Raw genomic sequence first — 26,260 nt, 5'->3', positions numbered from 1 at the left:
AGCTGGAACAAGGCTTCTTAGTAAACCATGGCTAAGAGCTTACAAAGTCAGTTACACAGACATCCGCTGGGAAAGGGCAAAAAATCTCCCAGAGGAGCTCAGCAAACTTTAAAGTATCCTCACAAATAGATGGCGTTTTAAAAAAATATATTTGTATCGATTTCAGAGAGGAAGGGAGAGGGAGAGAGATAGAAACATCAATGATGACAGAGAATTATGGATCGGCTGCCTTCTGCACGCCCCCTACTGGGGACTGAGCTCGAATCCTGACATGTGTCCCGACCAGGAATCTAACTGTGACCTCCGGTCAACATTCAAACTCTAAGCAACACGAGCCGGGCAATAGATGGTGTTTTGATGAAAGACGTTCAAGAGCTAGCAAGTGTAGCTGTACCCCGTGGTGCATTGTGTGAATTGAAAAAAGAAAAAGATGACACTGAAATGGAGGCACAAGTTAAAGGAAACAGAGTCTTCCAGACCAGTCTGGGGGAACCAACAGCAAAGGGAAAAGAAGGAAAAGCCATAAAGGCAGCCCGGCACTAGGGCGGCGCTCTCTTCAACTTAAACCACATGGAACAGACTGGGGATCCGAATGTACTAACTGGTTTCAGCTTCTCCGAGTCAAAACAACTTGTCTCCACATCTTAACTTAGTTCTTTTCTTTGAGTCCAATACAACATTTCCTTTAGGAACTTAAATAAAATACTTTCCTTTTGCTAAATATAAGCTATACTGATTGGTTAGATGCTGTCCAAAATTCAGGATTATCACACATCGAAATTCAGTCAAATACCCCCGAGGTTATAATTGTTCTCACAACATGGCAGATATGAAATGAAGTATCTTACATTGCTATGCTGTTTGAGGTATCTCAAATTGAGATTTTGAAGTATGATGACATAACTCAGATTTTTATATGTCATCATGTCATTTTAAAATATGCCACTGGGTCTTATGAACACACTTATTTAGGGTTTTGATTTTATTAAAGTCAAATTAAAAGGTATTTTATAAATTAAAAAATGGCTAGGATGCTAACTTGTTTTGTTATAAAGGGGAAGTTTAGCAAGAATAAGAGTAAATGAGAAGGTATTTCTGAAGTACTAGGACTTAAGGTGAACACCATTACATTAATAGGGCCTTCTCCTTATAAGGTTTAAAATGTTCTCTGAATTCAAGAGTACATTAAGGAATAAATATTAAATTTATAACAACTTTTCATTTCATAGCTTATCATTCTGCTTAGGTTTAACTACTCCACAACTTGAGGCACCTATCAATGGGACACACAGTGATTAAAAAAATGTAGTTAGATTAAATGGATATGAGTTTAACATAGCAAAGACATGGAGCTCTTCAGTGGAATGGAATGTAAATTGTCTACACAGTAATACCTAGAGTGAAAAATTAAGACAGCCAATTATTCCCAGAATGTAGGCAGACTTTTCTCAATCATAGGATAATCACCCCATTTTGTCTTACATATAGATTTGAAAACAGGTTTCGTGTGGCTTACCTCTGGACTGCAGTCCTTCCTGGAAGGCTGAGGAAGTGTTGATGCACTTAAGCTGTGTGGGGACAATTCCGCACTCTCCTGAGACTGCGAGGACCAACTCAGTTCATGTACAGGAAGCGCTTCATCACCCGATGCCTCGCCCTTGACCTGAGACACATCGGACACCGTACTCCCAGGCAGAGAGCTGGGCGAGTCCCCCTTCCTCCAGAACTGGTGCAACGCCGTGCTCGGAGAGGGGCTCGGAGTTCTTGAAAAATCGCCAAGGCTTCCAGACCAGCTAAAACAGCTTCTCAGTGTCCCCAGAGTGGGTGGTGAAATGGTCTTTGTGAACCTGATGGTCTTAAAAGACGGAGACTCTTCATCAGCAATCACAGTTGCACCATCCGGAGTCTGAGCACTCGGAGTGTGTGCTACATTCCTCTCAACCAGCTTCTTGCTCTCCAGGCAATCTGATTGATTTCGATCAACCAGCTTCTTGCTTTCCAGACAATCTGGTTCATTTAGTTCACCCAGCTTCTTGCTCTCTAGACAATCTGATTCCTTTAGATCAACAACTTTATCATCTAGACAATCTGGTTCATTTAGTTCACCCAGCATCTTGCTCTCTAGACAATCTGATTCCTTTAGATCAACAACTTTATCATCTAGACAATCTGATTCCTTTAGTTCAACCAGCTTCTTGCTCTCCAGACAATCTGATTCATTGAGATCAACCAGCTTCTTGCTCTCCAGACAATCTGATTCATTGGGATCAACCACCTTCTTATCATGTAGACAATCTGATTCATTGAGATTGGTCTTTTTATCTGTGTCAGCAGTTTCTTCTAGAGGTTGGGGGCTTGCTTTCTTTGATACACAGTCCATAGAATCCAGAGAATTGCAAAAAAACCTAATAGAAAAAACAACAGAAAGAATGCATAAGTATTTTAGTTTCCTCGCAAGGTGTAAAGATTCAGAATATGGCCCAGTTTCTTTTTAAAATGAAATCTCATAAATAATTTTATGCACGCTTCTATCACAGCACTTACCACATGGGATGAAAAGATTTTGTTTATGGACCTATTTTTCCAACTATACTACAAGCTTCTCAAGAATAAAATCTACGTCTCTCACTTTTGTAGCCCACACCTACTATTGTATCAAGTTCTTAATTAATATTAGAGCTCTTATATTCATCAGTATTTAAATATGCTTCTAATATACATTTTTTTAAAAATATATTTTATTGATTTTTTACAGAGAGGAAGGGAGAGAGATAGAGAGTTAGAAACATCGATGAGAGAGAAACATCGATGAGAGAGAAACATCGATCAGCTGCCTCCTGCACATCTCCCACTGGGGATGTGCCCACAACCAAGGTACATGCCCTTGACCGGAATCGAACCTGGGACCTTTCAGTCCGCAGGCCGACGCTCTATCCACTGAGCCAAACCGGTTTCGGCTAAATATGCTTCTAATAATACTTTGCAAAATGTACTTAGTTTTTAAAGAAACTAAGAAAGTAGAAACAAAGAAGTAGGGACTGCCTCCAAAAAGAGTTTTTCTAATACAAAAAGTAGCAGAAATTCAAGGGGAAAGCTGTGCATTCAGGCCTGAACTCAGGCAATAAAAACTGTCCTTGGATTAAGTCAGGTCCCACACCTCCCCCAACTAGACTCGACGTTTACCTGAGACCATTAAAGCACATGGCAACGCAGTAGATAACACAACAAACAGCATCCTAGAGATGGAACCGTACCTGCTTCTGGTCCCAGGAACCACAACTGCACCACTTTCTTGATTTTTTCTCTGCAAAAATGCTGCAAATTTATTTCTTGTCGTAGGTGGTGTGCTTACGGTTTTTTTAATAGTAGTTCCATCCACCAGGTCAGGCATCAGCATTTTGGAAGAGTTCAATGATGTACTACCTTCACAGCCATCTTTCTTGGTCTTCTTTGTAAATGAAAGAGAATACTGACTCAGCAGATCATCTTCTGACAGCTCTTCTAAATAAAAACAGAGTGACCATGAATAAATGTTTGTCCACATGCAGTTACAGATTTGGCTTTAGCTTCACAGTCCATGTCCCTTTGTCCTAAAGATAAAGTCTTTTTTTTTTTTTTTAACTATGCACCAGAAAAGAAAATCCAAGGATAACTTGATTTTTTTTTTCTTGGCTGTGTTTTACAATTTCACAAGTTAGTATGCTTTTTAAAAAATATATATTTTATTGGGGAAGGGAGAGGGATAGCAACCAAGGTACGTGCCCTTGACCGGAATCGAACCTGGGACCCTTGATTCCGCAGGCCGATACTCTATCCACTGAGCCAAACCGGTTAGGGCACAAGTTAGTATGCTTTAATATCAATTATTTGTACAATTTTATGTGAAAGTACCCAAACCAAAATTTCAGGACACAATCAATTTTGTAAGGATATATACTCATTATACTAAGGGCTTAATTTTGAATGTAAAAAATAACCAATTTTAAGGGGATTTACATGTAGATACGTAATTAATTTAATGTTTGATTTAAAAAATGTCCCAGTAAAACCATATCTATGTGATATGGTGACTGTCAGGAGTCAGAAGTAATTTGCTAAGGAGCCCTAATCGGCTGCACGGCAAACGTATCCTGTGGTATTAGAATAGATCAAAGACAAAGCAATACAAAGGCTGCAGCCCGAGATAGGCTGAGACATAGCGATAGCAGTAGTGTCTTAAGTTAGTTCAATGAATTCTCAGTCTGAACAGCTTCCACTCTCATAGGACTGAATGCCCATTACTCGAAAAAGTCAGTAAAATAGTTGAGGGCCCCAAAATACCACAGGCAAGAAGATACCTCAATCCAATTTTAAAGGTACAGATTTTTAAAAAGCTATAGATCAGTGATTTTGACTCCTGGCATGAGCCTAAATTTGTTTATTATGAAGGGAATTATGAGCCCTTATAGAAAACAAATATTGTAGGAACCCCAACAAGGCTTCCTTAAGAAGCCACGCCAGACTATCCTCGTTTTCTTTTTGGAATAAGCTTTAGACGAGTTACTCAGGAGATTTAGCATATCCTGAGGAGGACACTCAGCGCCTCTCCCAGTAGACAGCAGCCAGAATCTACTGTGTATTATTACGTGGGGTTAGCAGCAGGCTGGTCAGCTAAAACACTAGTGGCGGTGATCAGTCTGAAAGGAGGGTGTCTCTATAGTGCTTTAGAGTTCTGCACTGTCTCTGATGCAGGTGAACATTACATAAGCAAACACATTTTAAACCAAACTTTAAGACACAGGAAGCCATACTTCTCAAATTTGTAGCCGACAAAGATAATACCCATATATTAGATAATACAGATTCAAAAAAGAAAAAAAAGGAAAGACTAGTGGGCAGGACAATGGATTAAAATGAATTCAGAACACCTCAATAAGAATAATTTCACCTGCAGTTAAGTGTAAATGTGTAAGTGTGCCTGGTTTAATAGGAACTGGTGGATTTTGATGATAAACTCAGTAAATGCCCGCAAAATGACAAGAATGCAAGTAAAAGCTAACACTGTCTTCGTCTGCAAAAACAAAATCCCCGTCTGGACCAAGGACTGAAACAGTGCACAACCCTAAACCTCTACTGTGCTGTGGTTAGCGGACCACATGCTAACGGCCACTCACTGCGCCAGTTACACAATGGCGCTCACCCGGGAAGAGATGGGGAACGTTCAGTTTGGGAAGAAATTCAGGAGGGTCACAGAGCTGTCTCTAACTATATGAAGGGCTGTCACAGGAAAGAGGGATTCGACTTACTCTATTTTATTTTATTTTGGGGTCTGTGTGTATGCCCAGGGGACAAGATCCATTGATGAGATGTAGTTTAACAAAGCAGACTTAGTGTGACATAAAGAGCCTACTAATAATGAGCCCTACACAAAAAGGATCCTCTATGTTGTGGCTGGCAGGACAGGAAGGAACGAACACGTGTAGTTACTTGCTTATGTACCAGGTGCCTTTATACGTTATCTTACATAACAAACACAAAAGTTTGTGAAATAGTCAGTTTCATTCCCATAATAGAAGAGGAAACAAAGGTTGAGAGATATTATCATGAAAAATATTTATGTTCATAAGGAATTTGGACATTTTGACCAAACATGTATAAACTATACCTAAATTTAAAAATTAGCCTTTGCTGGTTTGGCTCAGTGGATAGGGCGTTGGCCTGAAGACTGAAAGGTCCTGGGTTCGATTCCAGTCAAGGGCACATGCCTGGGTTGCAGGCTCGATCCCCAGTAGGGGGAGTCTAGGAGGCAACAGATCAATGATTCTCTCTCATCATTGATGTTTCTCTCTCTCTGCCTCTCCCTTCCTCTCTGAAATCAATAAAAATATATTTTAAAAAATAATAAAAAGTAAAAGCATGAACTATAAGTTTGCAAAGGTGTTTGCTTAGTTTTTGTGGTTAGTCTTTTATTCATTCATGTAGATGCTTGAGGGAAAGAAGAAATAGATCATAGTTATTCTTTCTACTTCTTAACATGTTCTATGGTGAAAAACAAAGAACAAAAACTTTTCCCAATACCTAGTTTTCCATTCTCAGCACTTCTGTTCAATATTGTACTGGGGGTTCCAGCAGGCAAGAAAAAGAAAAAAAAGGCATCCAGACTGGAAAAGGAGAAGCAAGACTGTCTTTACTTATAGGTAATCTGATTGTTTATATGGAAAATCCGAGAGTCTACCAAAGTGAATTCAGCAAGGTTGCAAATTACAAAAACCATTTATCTTTCTATATACTAGAATGACCAACTAGAAATCGAAATTAAAGTATAATTTACAATAGCATAACAAATCTGAAATATGGGGATCAATTTTATAACGGATGTACAACCCCTGGGTAGTGAAAACTATAAAGCACTGCTGAAGACTTAAATAAATGGATCAGAAAATTCAATATTCAGATGTCAATTCTCCCCAAATTGAACTATAGGTTAAACCAGGGGTGGGCAAACTTTTTGACTCGAGGGCCACAATGGGTTCTTAAACTGGACCGGAGGGCCGGAACAAAAGCATGGATGGAGTGTTTGTGTGAACTAATATAAATTCAAAGTAAACATCATTACATAAAAGGGTACGGTCTTTTCTTTTTTTAGTTTTATTCATTTCAAACGGGCCGGATCCGGCCCGAGGGCCGTAGTTTGCCCACGGCTGGGTTAAACTAATTCCCAATCAACATCACAGCAAGCTTCTTAAAAACAACAACATCCCTAGCTGGTTTGGCTCAGTGGATAGAGCATCAGCCTGCAGACCTAAGGGTCCAGGGTTCGATTCCAGTCAAGGGCACATACCCAGGTTGTGGGCTTGATACACAGTAGGGGGCTTGCAGGAGGCAGCCAACCGATGATTCTTTCTCATCATTGATGTTTCCATCTCTCTCTCCTTCTCCCTTCCTCTCTGAAATCAATTTAAAAAATTAAACAAAAAACAACAGACTAACAGTTTATTCTAAGATTTAAATGAAAATGTGCAAAATACAGAGTTAGCCAAAACTTTTCAAAAGAAGAACTAAGGGACTATACTACTTGATTTTGAAACTGACTGTAAAGTTACAGTGATCAAGACAGTGTGTCCGGCATAAAGATAGGGAGAGAGAGCAATGCTTCATACTAACACTTCAGAGAGACTCACACACACGCCAACTGATTGCCACCAACTGTGCCAGGCAATTCAGTCGGGAAGGATCATCTTTTTAACAAATGGCCCTGGGACGACTGAACCGGCAAAAACGCAGCCTTGATCCTTACCTCATATCACATAAGAAAATCAATTAACAATGGATCACAGGCCTACATATGAGTTAAAACTATAAAACTCCTAAAAGAAACAGGAGAAATCTTAGTGACCCTGGGTTTAGCAAACATGACCACTACTAACTAGCATTTCACAAAAACGAAATACATACCGCTTCTTGGCCGTTTCACAATGGACAGCTTCCTTGGCAGGTTCAGCCCTTTGGTGCTGACCACCTGTTCCCTGCCCGCAGTGCTTGGGTTCTCCTTCAGTCTTGTCGCACCTGGAACAGGGGCCAGCTCAGGTCTAGGGCAGTAGTTCCTATGCCAAATGCTATGAACACTAGACGGCTTTTGAGATGTACTGTCATCCCAACTACGACTTCTCGGCAGGGCAGGCTAAAACAGTAAAAGCAAAAAGGTTTCTTGAAAAAAATAGTCAATTATTTCCCTCTGTAGCAACATAAATTATAAGCAAATAATTATCCTTAAAAAGAACAGCTTTTTAATGAATTATCTGTCCTCTAATGACATGTCCTACACTTTCTGTTACATGTACCTTGTATGCTTAGGTTTGTACCTATTCTAACGAGAGGCAAGTGACCGTATTAGCTCATCCTAAGAAAAAATAGCCCTAGCTGGTTTGGCTCAGTGGGTAGAGCATTGGTCTGTGGACTGAAGGGTCCCGGGTTCGATTCAAAGGGACCTCTGTGGATGAGATGAAGAAATAGCTCCTTCGGTCTACACTGAGACTTACATAACACTTTCTCTGAGAAAGGGCTTATTGCAGTCAGGACTGGTGTATTTACCATGGTGATTTGTTGAATGAATGAATGTCAGTTACAGGATCTCTCATTCTCAGACCAGAACACTTGGGAACAAGCTGGCCTGCTTTGACTGCCAAGTCCTTTTGCTTCCTTTAGCTGTCTTGCTGGCTAATAAGTGTCTTCTTTCTCGTAGTTTCCAGTCCCAATCCAGGCCTTTTACCCTTGCTCACTCTCATTTAATAATTCAGTCCTTTACTAAGCATTTACTAAGCACATAAAATATGGTTAGGCTAGCTGATGTTCTGGAGTACAAAGAAAACAAAATATAACCCTTCCTTGTAAGGATTTAGCAATGAAAGCTCATAAAACCCTGCCTTTATGAAGATTACACTATTTTGAGAAGCATCAGAACATAAACCAGACACAGATTACATAGCAGTAAGTGCTAAAAAGAAAAAAAAAAAAAGAGAAATGTTATTAGAGAAAGCTGATGAAGATGAAGAGTTTGTTTTTGTGGATAGATTTCAGGTTACAGGAAGTCATTTAAGTAGAGATTATGTGGCTGGTACACACACTAGAGATTGGGTTAGAGTTAATATGAAATGAGAACAGAGTCTGAATGAAAATATGAACAGAAAAGAGAGAATGGTGGGAGAGTGGACCATAAGGGATAATAGAATTGGGGGAGAAGTAGAAGAAACCAGGAAAGGGCTACAGAACACAGCGGGGGTGCTCATTAATTAAACATTTGCTAAATTGTGAATCAGTGGAAACCAAGTTGTACTTGCAAGGGTAGTGTTTCTAGATTTGGGTCTTCAGCAACATGACAGGGTGAACAGGGTGAGAGGAGAAAAAAGGCATCAAATGCTTGGTATAGTCCAGTGATTCCCAAAGTGGGCGCTACCGCCCCCTGGTGGGCGCTGCAGCAATCTAGGGGGGCGGTGATGGTCACAGGTGCATTTGTTTTAGCTTTTTTTGTATTACCTTTCTATTCTGAGTTCAATAAATAGTTTCATAATTTCAAACTTCAATGTTTCTAATTTACACCTTTCTTTACTATATTTTACGAAAAAGGTAGAAACATTAATACATATATCTTTCTGTTTAATTGCTATTAAAATTTAAAAAAAATTAATTTCCAGGGGGCGCTGAGTAGTATTTTTTCTGGAAAGGGGGTGGTAGGCCAAATAAGTTTGGGAACCACTGGTATATTCAAATGGAATGTTCAAGTCTAAAGGTTTTTAAATGTAAGGAAATTACCCGATATGCCTATGTTCTAAGAGACATAATTTCTTTAGCACCAAGCTGTTTCTGATCTATACTCTGCACAGTGCCTGGCTATAAAAATGCTTAAAAGATGTTCACTAAACGAAGATCTGCCTTCAGTCACAGTTCTGAGACATAACTGAATGTGCATTTAGAAAGAAGCCATTAGGTTACCGTAGCAGTGTCTGGACTGTAGTCATCAATCTGTTCAAAAGTATTTATATCTTTATTTCCAAGTGCTATTTGAAGAGCTATCGAATCATCAATATACCTAGATTGGTAAGATTAAGGAAAAATGTTTTTTATTAACAATGGAACAAAACCCACTATATTAAGAAAGAAAAGTGGGCCTGGCCAGCGTGGCCCAGTGGTTGAGCGTCGACCTATGAACCAGGAGGTCACGGCATATGCCTGGGTTGTGGATTTGATTCCCGGTGGGGGGTGTGCAGGAGGCAGCCAATCAATGATTCTCTCTCTCATCATGGATATTTCTCTATTTCTCCCCCTTCCTTTCTAAAATCAATAAAAATATAAATAGAAAGAAATCAAGAAACAAAGAAAGAAAAAAAAGAAAGAGAAAGAAAGAGAAAGAAGAGAGAAGAAAGAGAGAGAAAGAGAAGGAAGAAAGAAAAGAAAAGAAAAGAAAAGAAAAGGAAGGTGTATTCCATTGTCACAGAAAATCCTTAGGTTTATAACGTCAGTGGATGCTGACTTCCACACTCAGCACTCCTGAACCACAAGCACATTGACGCATCTCTACTTGTCACTGCAGGAGCGGGCTGTGTCCTGGAGCAAAGCCCCGAGGCATCGCTTATTCCCTCTGGAGAAGAGTCCTGGCTGCCAGCTGAGTGGCTCGGGCTCGGCACTGCCCAGTGAATGGCCAGTGGGTGTGGGAAGGGCACCGTCATCGGGAGTCCTCGCACACCCACAACGCCTCTCCCAATACATCCAGCTTGCTGGCCACAAGTGTTTCTCTTAAGTGTCACCTTGTTTTTGTTGTTTTTTAAAGATCTATTTGGCTTCATTGGAGGATTCACAGATCAGGCAGCATTCCTAATGCTGCAGAAAGGAGTTGTGTCACCTTTGGAATATGTTCCTATCAAGTCAAACTAAGTAATTAACAAGCTATAGCGAATGAGCCTCAGATTTATAAACAAGAAGTCGCTCGAAATTTTCACCAGCATGCTAATTAAAATGAACAAAACACAGATTTCATTATAGAAAATAAAGCAAGAAACAGTCTGTAAGCTTTTCACTGAATGTCTCGCTAGAAATGCCACCATGGACACACGGAGGGACTGAAAAATCCTACCACGTGGTTCAGAAAGGATACCGCCCGGCATAGCCCAGCGCTGCAGGGTCGATGTCATCCCCGTAGTCATTCAGAGGGACGAGCTTCCTTCTGATGGGGTCGAACACGAGCTGGTAAAGGAAGGTGTTGTTGGCCCGAATAAAGCCTTTGATGTAGTCCTCTGGCACTGTTATGTTCATCTTGAGGTAATGTCCAAGTTTCTTGATAACCTAACAATGATGCAAAAATATTTACGCGTTATCTGCAAGAACACAGAACGTATCAGCCCCAAGACCCACCTGCTTACATGAGAGGATGAGGAGAAATAGAAAAACCAGTTGCTTTTATCTACATTAAAAACCTCTACCAGCAAACACAACCATGTCAGATCACTTAAAATGCTGTGTTTCTATAACAGTATTTTCTTTGCATTTTCTACTATTAATCCAAATAATGAGAAATTCAGTTACACATCAAGTTTACATTCCTAAGTACATATTCTTCACACTCAAAGTCCCTTTTATTCAGAAGGCAAAAAACCAAAACATACACGACTCGAGAATTAAAAACCCCCAAGTATTCTTAGGTCACATATTGAAAGAAAAATTGGCATTCTAACCCCTACTAACAGTCATGAATGATTAAAGATTGACGTGGTTTTTTAAAAAAAAAATATATATTTTATTGATTTTTTACAGAGAAGGGAGAGGGATAGAGCTAGAAACATCGATCAGCTGCCTCCTGCACACCCCCTACTGGGGATGCGCCCGCAACCACAATACATGCCCTTGACTGGAATCGAACCTGAGACCCTTCAGTCCGCAGGCCGACGCTCTATCCACTGAGCCAAACCGGTTAGGGCTTGACGTGGTTTTAAATATTTGCTATCAAACTCACAGATGGAGAAGGGAAAACCCAGAGAACTGAAGGGATCCAGGAGGCCAGGGCCTGACCCTCCATTCCCAGCTCTCCCACCGTCTCCCACCCCAGACACCATGAGACTACACTAGCCTCAGCCCTGAGGACGCACGCCGACCCCTGGAAATAAAAGGGGACTCTGCTCTGCTACCCTAGGGCTTTGGAGAACTACCCAGCAGGGGGAAGGGCCAAGACAGCAGAGGAATCCCAGAGCAGTGATGCGAGCAGAGATGTGATGTGAGGAATGACAGGCAGGGTTTCCCAGAGGCTCCCTGACACCTGGGATAGCACATGAGATCGCGGGAGGAAGAGATGAGAGCCCGCTGCCTCCCGTTAAGCCACATCACAGAGATTCACGTACATAAACGTGCAATTCTTCTCATCATTTTCCTTTGTTTTACAAGACATGGCTACTTTTCATAAAAATGTACCAGCTATGTTAATATGTAATGAACTTATTAATTTTAAGTAAAGTAATACATAATTTCAACTTTTGTTTTAATTTCTGATTTGGTAAGTGTCAGTAGCTATAACCTATATAAACCAAACTACCACCACCAAAAGCTTTTAGGAGTATAAAGGGACCCAAGCCAGTTTGGCTCAGTAGATAGTCAGCCTAGGGACTGAAGGGTCTCAGGTTAAATTCCAGTCAAGGCACATGCCCAGGTTGTGGGCTCAATCCCCAGTAGGGGCCATGCAGGAGGCAGCCAATCAATGATTCTCTCTCATCATAGATGTTTCTGTCTTTCTCCCTCTCCCTTCCTCTCTGAAGTAAGTAAATAAGATGGTACACGTTTTGCCCTAGCCGATTTGGCTTAGTGGATAGAGCACCAGCCTGTGGACTGAAGGATCTCTGGGTCTGATTCCAGTCAAGGTCACATGCCTGGGTTGCAGGCTTGATCCCCAGTGTGGGGGGCGTGTAGGAGGCAGCCAATCAACGATTCTCTCTCATCATTGATGTTTCTATCTCTCTCTCCCTTCCTCTCTGAAATCAATAAAAATATATTTAAAAAAAATTCTTTTTACAAAAGATGGTACGTTTTAACATTATTCCTACCCTAGAATATTTTAAATAGCCCTTAAGTCTCTTTATATTACTCATTTTACAAACCACTAGTTTGTCAATTGTTGAAAACATGGTTCATTATAGTTGCCAAAAGCAAAGTTCTAGTGTCTTAGTCATTTTATTTCAGTGACACATTATTGGCTATTAACGTAGTATAATATTTAAAGTCCATATTCTTAGTGTTTTATCTATTATTGAAGAAACGCTTCAGAAGTCGAGTATGACCCTTGGTGAGTCCTCGTACCTTTACAATGTCGGGGTTATTGGCTAGCCTCAGCACTTTGCAGGCCTTTGCTAACCCAATCCCTCGCAGTGAGGAGAGATAGTCACAGCCTGAAAGAATGCACATGTACCGAAACTTCTCCTCTGTGAACACATCCCCGAGCTGTCTGCACCTGCCCAGCCGAGCCTGGTCAATTTCCAGTCCATTTCCAAACTGGTCCATTTTTAAAATCACCTTTAAGAGGAAAGGAAATTGTTAATACCTATAAGGGCCATTTTTATTTTTTATTATTCAATTCACTGCAATATTTCTAAGAAATCTTTCTTGTTCTTCATCAGGGCAACGAGAGAGCCGAGACAGGTCGGCCAGGTAACTACTGTCAAATCTGTAGACAAATCAAGGGGAAGCAGGGGCTGACTCTGACGCAAGGAATACCCTTTCCACACCTTGACTTCCTACTGACATTACAGGTTGTCATGGTGATCAAATAGCAATTCATACAGAAAGCACTCCACCCTTACCTGCCACTGTTACTTTTTAAAAAGTAAACTGTTTTCTTATTTTTAAAGTAAGACATGTTCACTATAGAAAACTTGGAAAACAGAAATTCTGAAGGAATAAAATAGAAGTTGCCCTAAATCTCTCATCTGTTGCTGTTACCCAGCGTAATCCTTTTGACATAGATCCTTCTAGTCATCTATGTATAGATAAGAATAACAAAAATGAGATCATCCTATATTTCTGTATCTTAACTTTCCTACTTAATATATCATAAAAATTTCCATTCAACAGTTTATACACAATCCCGTTATAAAAAAGTTTACCTAATCTAATTGAAAAATATAAAGCAAATAATTATTAAAAAATAAGACTAAGTCTATATTCTACTAAAAAATTTGTTCAAAACAAAATGCTCTAACCCTGTTTACTCTGAAAAAGCACCCAGATTATACAAGTGTCAAGCAGCAAAACCCGTCTTTTCATTTTAAATAATATAACTATGAACACTGTAAGTAACTTCAGGTATTAAATGAAATATTACTGCAGAGGAGAAACTTTAATTCCTTGGTTCACACTATTTTAGCACCTTTTTACAGCCGAAAGCGAGGAGATCAGAGTCCTCCGTGACGATGGCCTGTACGATACCAGCTTTGTTCAGATAGGCCAGCTGTGCGTCTGCTTCGTACGGCGCCACGAGACAGTCGACCCCCTGAGCCCGAGCAGCCTGTGGAAGAGGGGCGGTCAATGTGCAGAACAGCGTCTGGAAAGAACTGAACAACTCCCTGTTTCAAATCCATTTTATCACCAGCTTCACCGCGCACATGCTGATACTATTTTCAAAAACCATATCCTTGCTGGAGCCGGTTTGGCTCAGTGGATAGAGTGTGGGCCTGCAGACTGAAGGGTCTCAGGTTCAATTCCGGTCAAGGGCACAGGCCCGGGTCACAAACTCAACCCACAGTAGGGGGCGTGCAGGCAGCAGCCAATCAGTGATTCTCTCTCATCTTTGATGTTTCTGTCTCTCTCCCTCTCCCTTCCTCTCTGAAATCAATAAAAATGTCTATAATAAAAGCATAATTAGACCAGACGTCCTTCCGGATGAAGCTGGGGCTGCGAGGGAAGCCCGGGCCCTGGGTGCCAGAGGGAAGCCAGTGCTGGCAGCCGGGAGAAGGAAGGCCTACCCTTGCACGAATTTCATCGAGCCTCGAGTATACATATAAAAATCATATCCTTTCAAGTATGCTTTTTCTGCTTTTAGTCCTAGTGTATAATGAACTGATCAGATAGCCACTGAGTCTTTTTTTTAAATCAACTTATAAATTTGGAGAAAAGAAACACTGCTTTACACGGGGAGGGGGCCAGTAACTGTAAGTCACAAAAGACAAGTTTCCATCTGAAGAATGGCTATTCTCCACCTGCAGACTGAAGGGTCTGGGTTCAATTCCCCTCAAGGGCACATGCCCAGGTTGCAGGCTCGATCCCCAGTAGGGGACGTGCAGGAGGCAGCAGATCCATGATTCTCTCTCATCATTGATGTTTCTCTCTCTCTCCCTCTTTCTTCCTCTCTGAAATCAATAAAAATATATTAAAAAAGAATGCTCCAAAAGTATCTGACATGTTTAGAGCTCTGAATCTATTTTCCCCATGAAAACAACAGGCTCTCTTGTCAGACAAGAGTCTACCTGACATTGAAGAACTATAGAATCTAATCACCATAGTTATAATCCCAGTTGTTTTCGAGCAGTTTGAACACAGGCCTGAAAAGGGGGAGGGAGGGCTGGGACTGTGGGCACGTGGACACTAATATTTGGTGATAAAAGACCCGTCTAAGCAGAGCAGATGAGGTAGCCTGGAAGTCTGCAGAGTTCCCGAGTCAGCGAGGCTGGTTCAGGGTCTCGGACAGGCATCCAGGAGCGAAGTGTCAGTAGGTGTTGAAGACTCGATGCCAGTGGGGGTGGGACTGAGCCCCCAGCAGTGCATCCCTCCATCTCCGGGACATGCTGGTGGAGGTCATCTAGGGCAGTGATGGCGAACCTATGACACGCGTGTCAGAGGTAACACAAGAACTCATTTTTTTGGTTGATTTTTCTGTGTTAAATGGCATTTAAATATATAAAATAAATATCAAAAATATAAATCTTTTACTATGGTTGCAAATATCAAAAAATTTCTATATGTGACACGGCACCAGAGTTAAGTTAGGGTTTTTCAAAATGCTAACACGCCGAGCTCAAAAGGTTCGCCATCACTGACCTAGGGGTCTTATTTAAAAAGGGAGAGCTCAGCTCATTCCTCGGGCTTTCTCCCTTGGAAATGCTGAATTCTATCTAAGCAAACTGTTCCCTTCTTGCTGACATTAGCCCTCTCCAGAAGGTCAGGCCTACAGTAATTCCCCTCCCTCCATTTCCTTGCTCTCCCATCAATAAACAACTTACAACCAGCTTTCATGAACGTCACTATTTGTTACTTAGGCATCATTTCTTTTTTTTAATCCTCACCCGAGGATATTTTTCCATTGGTTTTTAGGGAGAGCAGAAGAGAGAGGGAAAGACAGAGAGAAACATCGATGTGAGAGAAACACATCGATTGATTGCCTCCTGCACGAGCCCCGACCAGGGCCCGGGCTGGGGAGGAGCCTGCAACCGAGGTATGTGCCCTCGGAAGGAATCAAACCCGGGATCCTTCGGTCCGCAGGCCCTCTCCACGGAGCCACACCGGCGAGGGCGCGTTATTCCTTGTTGGCTTACTTTAATGACGTTGTGGGCCATCCCATGTGTGATGTTGACGCAGCGGGTGAAGCATTCTCTGGCCTCCGAGACCTTCCCCTCGCGAAGAAGCTGCTTGCCCTTAAGGAGGTTGGCTTGTCGTCGCCTGCAAGGAATAAGAAAACCCAGAGCTGGATCAAGAAACTATGATACGCCGAAACCGGTTTGGCTCAGTGGATAGAGCGTCTGCCTGCGGACTGAAAGGTCCCAGGTTCGATTCCGGTCAAGGGCATGTACCTGGGCTGCGGGCACATCCCCAGTAGGAGGTGTGCAGGAGGCAGCTGATCGGTGTTTCTCTCTCATCGATGTTTCTGACTCTTTATCTCTCTCCTTTCCTCTCTGTAAAAAAATCAATAAAATATATTTAAAAAAAAAAAAAAAAAAAAGAAACTATGATACAACTCGAACGCGAGGCATTTCCCTTGAATAGAAAAAAGTCTGGCTCATTTGAAAGTGCACCCCTGGTCCCTGAGAGCATTAGCCCACAGGCCCTGGGCTCCTAAGGCAAAGATCAAGCGCCTTCTAGGGCACACTCACAGCCAGCTCAGCGGGCTCTGCCACAGCAACGCCTCTGTCAGAAGAAGGTGAACCAAGACGCTTAAGAAAACGCAAGTCAAGGCTTTCACACCATCAAACCCACTTCCACGCGTAAAGGGTGGAACTATACCAGCACACAAGGAAGCTGAGGAACGCTGCTTCTGTGAGCTTCTCTGTGAAATCTATTAGAGAACAAACTTCAGAAAAGCCAAAATAACATGATGAGAGGCAGGGACATAGGGCTGGTGATGACCACATAGTAAACTGTAGAATCAAAACTCAGTAAGGGGTAAGCAGAGAGCCACAGCGACATGCTCTGACAGGAGTGGCTCTACACTGGAGAGAGTGTGTGGGAAAGAAAAATAAACTTTAACTGCTTTCAATAATCACACTGGTGGTGGGAGTATTGGTCCTGTTGAGTAAATCCCCCGTTTTGCTTTCCATGGTTTGTTACCCAGAGTCAAGTGAAGACTGGAAATATTAAATGGAAAATTCCAGAAATAAACAAAATTAGTAAGTTTTAAATTGTGTGCCATTCTCAGCAGCAGGATGAAATCTTGTGCCATTTCAACTTCACTCCATCTCATCCCATAGGCATCGTATCATCTACATCACAAGAAGGGTGAGGCCCTGGCCGGTGTGGCTCAGAGGGTAGAGCATCGGCCTGTGAACTGAAGGGTCCTGGGTTCAATTTCAGTCCAGGGCACATGCTCAGGTTGCTGGCTTGGTCCCCAGTGAGGGTTGTGCAGGAGGCAACTGATCCATGATTTTCTCTCTCAACATTGATGTTTCTATCTCTCTCTCCCTCTCCCTTCATCTTTGAAATCAATATATATTAAAAGAAAGAAAATAAGAAGAACAAGGGTGAGTAGAATATAAGATATTTTGAGGGAGAAGAGACAGATCACATTTACATAACTTTTATTATAGGTTATTATGGTTGTTGTATTTTATTAAGTTATTGTTGTTAATCACTGTGCCTAATTTACAAGTTAAACTTGGTCATATGTCTGTATGTACAGGAAAACACAGTATGATAGGGCTTGGTTCTATCGGGGTTTCAGGCACCCACTGGGGGTCTTGCATGTGTACCCACTGAATAGGGGGGACGACTGTAATTGTAAGATGCTCTAACTTTATCATCCCCTGTACCCTTAGAACAAGGATTCTCAGTATGGAAGGAAGGAGATGCGGATGAAGCACAGAAGTTCAGTAAGAGCCTGTGCCCTGAATTTGAGAGGGAATTATCAGTCTGAACTAGTGAGGTTTTTTCATCAAGTAAATGCACACACACACATACATGCCCCGGGTTGTGGGCTGGGTCCCCAGCAGTGGGTGTGCAGGAGGCAGCCTATCGATGCTTCGCTCTCACAGCAGTCTCTCTCTCTCAAAATCAGTAAAACAATTTTACAAAATGGATAGATGGAAGGAGGACTGACTTGGGGTGGTGAATACACAACACAACATACAGACCGATGTATTATAGAACGGCACCCCTGAAACCCAAATAATTGTGTTAACCAGTGTCACCCCAATAAATTCCATTTTAAAAATGGACACCACTAATAATTAAGAAATTCACTATCACAGTGAAATTTTAACATTCTTTTCTCAGAAACTGATGGATTAAGAAGACACACATGAAAAACAAAGAGCCAGTAAAGATATAGAAGATTTGAATCCTACAATCATAAGCCCGATTTACACTCAATAATTAGAGAACACAGAATCCTTTCCAGCACACAGAAGACTTAAGGAAATGTGTTCATGTCCTATGCCCGCGGTCGGCAAACTGCGGCTCTCGAGCCACATGCGGCTCTTTGGCCCCTTGAGTGCGGCTCTTCCTAAGCCTTAGGAGTATCCTAATTAAGTTAATAACAATGTACCTACCTACATAGTTTAAGTTTAAAAAATTTGGCTCTCAAAAGAAATTTCAATCGTTGTAGTGTTGATATTTGGCTCTGTTGACTGAGTTTGCTGACCACTGTGACCTAGGCCATAAAACAGCCTCAATAAATTAAATATGTAACAAAAAGCTGGCATTGGGTACGACGGCGGCCTCAGCTGCCTGTGCTGGATGGAAGCCGAGCCCACAGGTGAGGTGACTTGTCTAAGGTCACACGGGGTGAGGGAGCCGAGAGGCTGCGGTGCCTTCTGCCACTGCCGAGGCCGAGATTCCCACGGAGCCGGGCGGCCAGGCCTTACCAGCTTCCTGGAGGCTCACAGGCTCACCTGCCTTCTTAGAGGCCAGGCCGCCTCCCCCGCTGGGACCGCTGCACGGGTACCCCCGGATCCGGTCTGGGAAGGCCGAGGAGGGTTCGGGAAGGACCGAGGGAGGAGGGCTCCCAAGCAGGTGCCCATGGTACCAGGTATCCTCAGTTCTCCCTGCCCGGGAGGGGCACCTCCGAGGCCCCGTACCAGCGCCCCCGCATCTGGGCCGCAGCCCCCCACAAACTGCTGCGCGAGCGGCTGCCCCGACTGCGTGTGGGTGGACATGCAGACGGGCTCCTGCCGCTCTACCGGGCGGCGGGGGCGGGGGGCGGGGAGCAGGCCCCAGCCGCCCTGCAGGAGCACAGCGGACAGAACCTCAGGCCTCCCTGGGATGGAGATCCAGCTCCATCCCGCAGGAGGAGCAGAGGCCGAGCGGGCCTGGCCGACAGCCGACAGCTGACCCCACAGGGAGCCCCGAGCTCCTGCCCAGGCCACACTCGGCTGCCTCTCTCCGGGGCCCCTGCGTGGGGCTCGCGTCAGGTGGGAGTGGGAAGGGTTCTTTATTGACATCACCTGGAAATAAATAAGCTCTCAGTGCGGCTGAGAAAAACAACCACACAAAAAACCAAACTAGCCGAAACCGGTTTGGCTCAGTGGATAGAGTGTCAGCCTGCGGACTGAAAGGTCCCAGGTTCGATTCCGGTCAAGGGCATGTACCTGGGTTGCGGGCACATCCCCAGTAGGAGATGTGCAGGAGGCAGCTGGTCGATGTTTCTAACTCTCTGTATCTCTCCCTTCCTCTCTGTAAAAAATCAATAAAATATATTTAAAAAACAAACAAACAAACCAAACTAGTATTAGCCCGGCCAAGTACTCAGTGGTTGAGCATTGACCTATGAGCCAGGAGGTCACGGTTTGATTCCCAGTCAGGGCACATGCCCAGGTGGCACATCCTCAGTGTGGGGCGTGCAGGAGGCAGCTGATCGATGATTCTCTCATCATTGATGTTTCTATCTCTCTCCCTTCCTTTCTGAAATCAATAAAAATAGATAAAAAAAACACAACTAGTATTCTACAAACCATAGCATCAGACCTCAATACAATTACGTCAGAGATGAAACAGAGGCTCAACTTACTCTCTTCTGGACTTCTCCACTTCCTTTTTAGAAGGCAAAGTACATCCATCAAACACAAGAATAGGCTTGATCCCATGAGACAGTAACATATTTACAAATTTCATGCAAAATCCTACATACCTATGAAAAGAAAAGGCATTTAAGTGTTTTGCACCTTGTAAGTAATACTTCTGCTCTTTTCAAAACCTGATAAAATGAATTATGAAAAGAGGTTTTTATTCTTTTTAAAGAAAATGTCTTCATAGGAAATGAACATTAATTTACATCTCCCATCATTTCATTAAAAAAGGGGATCTTTTGCTCTAGCCGGTTTGGCTCAGTGGATAGAACATTGGGCTGAAGGGTCCCAGGTTCGATTCCCGCCAAGGGCACATGCCTGGGTTGTGGGCTCGATTCCCAGTGGGGGGTGTGCAGAAGGCAGCCGATTGATGATTCTCTCTCATCATTGATGTTTCTATCTCTCTCTCTCCCTTTTCTTCCTCTCTGAAATCAATAAAGAAATATATTTAAAAAAATTAAGAAAGGGATCTTTTAACTCAAAATAGAAATAAGAAGGCATAATCTTAAAAAGCAATCATTTAAATAAAACATATTCATCTTCATGAAAGACTCACTACGTTGTGCTTCTCTTTTTACTATAAACTACTGACAACGACCCTTCATTGGTCTTAAGAAGCAATGGAAAACCTGTATTCTTCAAGCACAGCTGCAACTGCTTAAATGTAATGGTGGAAAAGAAACTGCTTTAAAACATGACCACAGCGCGGGAGTGGCAGGTGTGCCCAGGCTCCTTCAGATCCCACAGTTACAGGCCGCCTGGTCAAATTAACCCTAACAGCCCCAAACATTACCATGCAATAATGACTTTCCCCCCTTCCCTCTAAGAAACAAACAGGATTAACACATTTCACCTGTTGTCTATTGAGCTTACGTAATACTAAGATCTGTGAGCCTTTCCTCTACGACAGCGATTCTCAACCTGTAGGTCGCGACCCCTTTGGGGGTCGAACGACCCTTTCACAGGAGTCGCCTAAGACCATCAGAAAACACATATATAATTACATATTGTTTTTGTGATGAATCACTATGCTTTAATGATGTTCAATTTGTAACAATGAAAATACATCCTGCATATCAGAGGTTTACATTACGATTCATAACAGTAGCAAAATTACAGTGAAGTAGCAACAAAAATAATTTTATGGTTGGGAGTCACCACAACAGGAGGAACTGTATTAAAGGGTCGAGGCATTAGGAAGGTTGAGAACCACTGCTCTAGGAGATAAGTTAGGGCACAAAAAAGAAAATGTATGATTAGTGCCCAAATCCCTGCCGAAAATCTGTCCAAAAATTGTGCTTGTTTTTCTAATGTTTCTATCTAAAAAATAAAGAGGACATCAGTCCTGCCTCAAATGAGGTCGCGGAGTTTATAACTGGACGTCAAGATGGCTCCAAGTGAAGGGAAAGCGAGCCACACCCCCTTTGCTCCTTTGAAGCGGACGCCTTGCTTCGGTAACTGGGCTCAGTGTTGTCGGCACCCGAGAAAGTAGGCGTCTGAAATCACTATGGATTCTCAGAACTGTTTATCTCAGACAAAAAATAATAGGAGACGATTTTGGGGTTTTGTCCATCAGTGTGCTGATGGTCTGGCTTAATCCAAGTAAAAACTAGGTCTCTATCACAGAAGGAAGTCATTCCTGACTAGGCAATGTTCTAAAACACACTTTTGGATAAACCTGGCACTGAATGAAAAATAAGGCATTTTTTTTTTTAAAGTGTCTTCATAGGAAATGAACGTTAATTTACATCTCCCATCTTTCATTTAAAAGGGGGATCTTTTAACTCAAAATAGAAAATAAGGCTCATTCTTCATTGGCAACAAGCTACTAGAAACACGAGGTCCAAACTTACTTATCAGTAGGTTCGCCTTTGGCTAGTTTTTCCGCACAAGCAATAGCACCTTTGTGAAGCCAGCAGTACGTATCCACGGCCACCGCCTGGCCCTTGTACTTCCTCACGTGGATGGGCTCCGAAGCGTCTTTGATAAACTGCAGTAATCCTTGTATCCCCATCGTGCCAAGCGAACTACATGACGTGAAAGGAGAAGGGGAAAACAGCAACATTTAAAGGCAAATATACATTTACCCAAACGTTTTAGGAAAATAAAAACAAAACAAGAAAAAGAGAGTCTGGAAACGAATAAAGACCTGTTACTATTCAGATATTTGAGAATCAATGTTCTCAAATATTTTAACTGGGCTCCTCCCTGTCAAACAATTTCCATCGTCTAGAATTTTCTTTCCAAAGCGCTTTCCCACATGGGATCATGATGTGTGCTCCAAGCCCTTAACACAGTACTAGACACATGGGAGGTATTGAAGAGGTATGAGTCTCTCTTCTCTAAAAATGCATTGCTGCCCGGCCGGCATGGCTCAGTGGTTGAGGGTGGACCTATGAACCAGGTGGTCACGGTTCGATTCCTGGTTAGGGCACAAGCCTGGGTTGCAGGCTCAATCCTTAGTGTGGTGTGTGTGTGTGTGTTTGCAGGAGGCAGCCAATCAATGATTCTTTCTCATCATTGATGCTTCACTCTCTCCCTCTCCCAAATCAATAAAAATATATTTTAAAAAAAACAGCAGCAGTCCTGGCTGGTTTGGTTCAGTGGCTAGAGCGTTGGCCTGAGGACTGAAGGGTCCAGGGTTCGATCCCCAGCAGGAGGCCTGCAGGAGGCAGCGGATCAATAATTCTCTCTCATCATTGATGTTTCTATCTCTGTCTTCTCCCTCTTCCTCTCTGAAGTCAATAAAAATATTAAAAACAACAGCAACAACAAGTTGTGGAGGCGGCCACAGTTCCAGGATCTGTCCCTGACCCCTGGATTAGAGTTAAGTATCCACTTCCATCTGCCCATTTGGTGCAGAGCAGCTGAAGCAGCTGATTAATGATTCTCTCTCATCATTGATGTTTCCCTTTCTCCCTCTCCCTTCCTCTCTGAAACCAATAAATACATTTTAAAAAGAGGCATTGCTAAAACCTATGAACCTGTTCTTGCTATAGCATCACACTCCCTCTACACAGGCATTATAAGAGGCCACGTGCAAATGAGCACGGGAGTGGAAACTCAAAAAGGCTTGTAGGAAAGCAGGCGTTTCAACTCAAAAGTGTAGTAAATGCTTCAGGACAAACGCTTTAACTTCCCACCCCTTCCACCCAGGTGGCACCCTCTGAGCCCTTTCTATACAGAAATTGCAGAACTGCCCCCGTTCCCCGTTCCTTCCAGAAGCGCCACCTCCCAGCTCCCCACGATGAGCGGAGGCAGCAGTGGGCACTGGGCAGGTGCGTGGCATTTCATACCGTGAATCTCTCCCCGCAAACACCGCGCTTGGGAGAAAGGGAAGGAAGCAGGTGCAGGACCAGAAGGCAGCCTCACCCTGCGGATCCCGGGCTGAAAGCTCCGATGCCTGATGCGCTTGTCCAGCCAGTCCCCAAATGCCAGCAGCTCGCAGATGCTCAGCTGCAATCGCTGCAGGCCATCCGGGTGCGGCTGGCCCTCCAGCCACAGTTCCCGAATCACAATGAGTCTCCCTCCGATACCGTCCTCACAGAGAGCTTCCTTGCACCGGGAGGGAAACTGGCGCCGCGGACATTGCGTGAAACGTGGTTTCTTCTGAACTAGGTAAATGCCCTCGGATGCATGTTGTCTCCTCGGCACAGGGGCGGTGGCGGCGCGCCATAGGCCACCGGTCACTCCCGGAGACGCCCTGGGGCGCCCGAGGTGCCGTAGCAGCTGCACCCGCGCCTCTTGGCTCCTAGGTCGCCCAGAGGTGGAGGGGCGAGGCCCGCAGGCCCATTCCAGAAGGCGCCTTTCCCTGGCCTGCGGAAAGGAAAAATGTACTTGTCCCCATTTAACCAATGGACAGACACCAGGGAGGTGAGGGCACGAGTGGGGGGGGAGGGAGTGGAGGGGGGGAAATGGGGGGATAAGGACACACGTGTAATACCTTAATCAATAAAGGAAAAAAAAAGCCGGGAGATCGCATGCGAAAACGGGACTGCGAGCTTTTGCACAAAGACCGGGGGGATTGGGGTCCGACCACCGGGGCCGGGCCCGGCAGGGAATGAATGGCCTGCAGGCCACGCGGACGGCCCCTCGGTTCACGAACTGCAGCCCCCACCAAGCCCAGCACGTTCCCTCCGGACCCCACACCGGCCCGGGCCACGAGCCGCATCAGGCAGCGACCCCCCGCGCTCCCCGGGGCCCGGCTGCAGGGTCGGGGGGCGGGAACCACGCAGACCCCGAACCCCCAGCCCGGAACGTGGGGACGCGCAGACCACCTCCGCCGCGGGGACCAGCAGGAACCCACCCAAAGCCTCTGCACGGCCCGCTCCGTTCACTCCTCGGGCAGCCGGGCAGGGGCTCCGAAACCCGGCCCCAGCGCCGCTGACTCCCGGGGTCCCGGCACTAGAGCGGGGCGCCGCCGCGCAGCACGGACCAATCTTTCAATTTGCGCGGGAGGGCCCGCGCCCCGCCCAGCGGAAGTGACGTCACGCATCTCCGCGACGCCGGAAGGGCGTTCTGCCCGGAAGCGACCGTGGTCCCGTAGCCCTGCGACTCCGGGTGCCGCTGCCCGCCGGAAGCCCATGCAGCCTGTGGAAGGGGCGGGAAGAGCTGAGCTGATTGGTCAACATGGAATGGCGCCAGGGAGTGGAGAATTGTTTCTCGCGCGGGGGCCGCTGGGAGTTGTAGTTCTTTCCGACCACAGCCTTGTTCAGAGCTGCTGAAGTTCAAAGCGCATCCGCGTGTCTTTGTTGTTTTTAAAACCTAAAAAGGGGCTCCAGGGAAACAGGAGGTGCAGCATGAGCTCTAAGAGACTTTAGGAAGGGACAGAGGTGACGCTTGGTAAGCAATTTAACTAAGAAGGGACAAAGGTTCTCTCCTTACTGGCCTGGCTCCTCTAAGCCCTCTTCATTCTCAACTAGGCTGCAACCTTGAACTACATAGATCTGAAAACCCACAAACATAGTTTTGTTTTGGTTATTTTTAATGTATTTTTTAATTGATTACAGAAAGGAAGGGACTGGGAGGAACATCAGTGATGAGAGAGAATCATTGATCAGCTGCCTCCTGCCCGCTTCACAATGGGGATGGAGCCCACACCTGGGCATGTGCCCTGATGGGGAATTGAACCAGCAACCTCCTGGGTCATAGGTCCAAGATCAACCACTGAGCCACGCCAACCGGGCTGGGTCATACCTAATCTGACTAACCTGCCAATTGCTCTTCAGATAGGAACTCCAGTATACATTCCTACCTGCCGTGGATAAGCGTTCCTAAATCCCTACATTTTTTTCCTACACGTCCTGGTCACTCTAACATGTAACAGTGAGAAGTTATTATTATTTCCATTTGCATTTCTCTGATTGCTAACGACTGCGAGTATTGAGTATTGCTTTCTAGGTTTCCTCTTGAATATATAACCTAATCATAACTTTCACCCATTTTTGTATGTTTCCTGTTTTTTTTTCTTGTAGGTTTTCAAATCTCTTGTACACTTTGCTCTATTTTTATGCCCTGTTTGTGAGAAGTGTTTTCTCTAGTTAATTTACTTGTGCTTATGATGTTTTATACATTTTTAAGTTTTAAATTTAGTAGGTAATCAATTATCCTAATATTATCTGATTTCATCGAAAACAATTATGATATTTGGCAAAATAACTGGTGTCTTTGTTTTCTTCTGCATTAGTAATCTGCTTTCCCCAAATACATTCTTCTCAGAATGTCAGCCAGTTGTTCAAAAACTGTGTTGTCTCTTTTGATCCACTAGAGGGCGCAACACTTGCTTGTAAGAAACTGCTGTCCCTTCCTATACACTGCAGCGGTTCTCAACCTGTGGGTCGCGACCCCTTTGGGGGTTGAATGACCCTTTCACAGGGGTCGCCTAAGACCGTCGGAAAAACACATATATAATTACATATTGTTTTTGTGATTAATCGTTATGCTTTAATTATGTTCAATTTGTAGCAATGAAAATACATCCTGCATATCAGATATTTACATGACGATTCATAACAGTAGCAAAATTACAGTGATGAAGTAGCAACAAAAATAATTTTATGGTTGGGGGTCACCACAACATGAGGAACTGTATTAAAAGGTCACGGCATTAGGAAGGTTGAGAACCACTGCTATACAGTAAATCATGCCCTTTTCTCTGAAAGAGAGGAAACTGGCTGAAATAAGCCTTACAGATAATAACTAATTTCCACTTAAATAACTGGAAATCACATAGAGGAGTTTGGACAAAATGTAAAACCTAT

The 26,260-nt window shown here is 43.8% G+C and overlaps 1 protein-coding gene across 1 annotated transcript in view; it reads right to left on the bottom strand.

Moving 5' to 3' along the window:
• Positions 1–23,727, bottom strand: part of EXO1 (exonuclease 1) — a 35,550-nt gene extending 11,823 nt beyond the window's left edge. The window contains exons 1-11 of the mRNA XM_070401115.1: positions 23,373–23,727; positions 21,854–22,027; positions 19,943–20,062; positions 16,041–16,164; positions 13,880–14,017; positions 12,814–13,026; positions 10,628–10,815; positions 9,469–9,565; positions 7,435–7,660; positions 3,255–3,501; positions 1,517–2,405 (exon numbers count right to left, since the gene is read on the bottom strand). Of these exons, the coding sequence (XP_070257216.1) occupies positions 1,517–2,405; positions 3,255–3,501; positions 7,435–7,660; positions 9,469–9,565; positions 10,628–10,815; positions 12,814–13,026; positions 13,880–14,017; positions 16,041–16,164; positions 19,943–20,062; positions 21,854–22,014 (2,403 nt within the window). The 5' untranslated portion in view covers positions 22,015–22,027; positions 23,373–23,727. The remainder of the gene's footprint in view (positions 1–1,516; positions 2,406–3,254; positions 3,502–7,434; positions 7,661–9,468; positions 9,566–10,627; positions 10,816–12,813; positions 13,027–13,879; positions 14,018–16,040; positions 16,165–19,942; positions 20,063–21,853; positions 22,028–23,372) is intronic.
• Between the last annotated feature and the right edge of the window lie 2,533 nt (positions 23,728–26,260).

This window comes from Myotis yumanensis, unplaced genomic scaffold (assembly GCF_028538775.1).
Source record: "Myotis yumanensis isolate MYYU_CA2020_CCGP unplaced genomic scaffold, mMyoYum1.0.hap1 SCAF_22, whole genome shotgun sequence".
In the NCBI taxonomy this organism is placed as follows: domain Eukaryota; kingdom Metazoa; phylum Chordata; class Mammalia; order Chiroptera; family Vespertilionidae; genus Myotis; species Myotis yumanensis.
The sequence above is the reverse complement of the archived record's forward strand: the minus strand, read 5'-3'. Positions and strand labels throughout refer to the sequence as shown.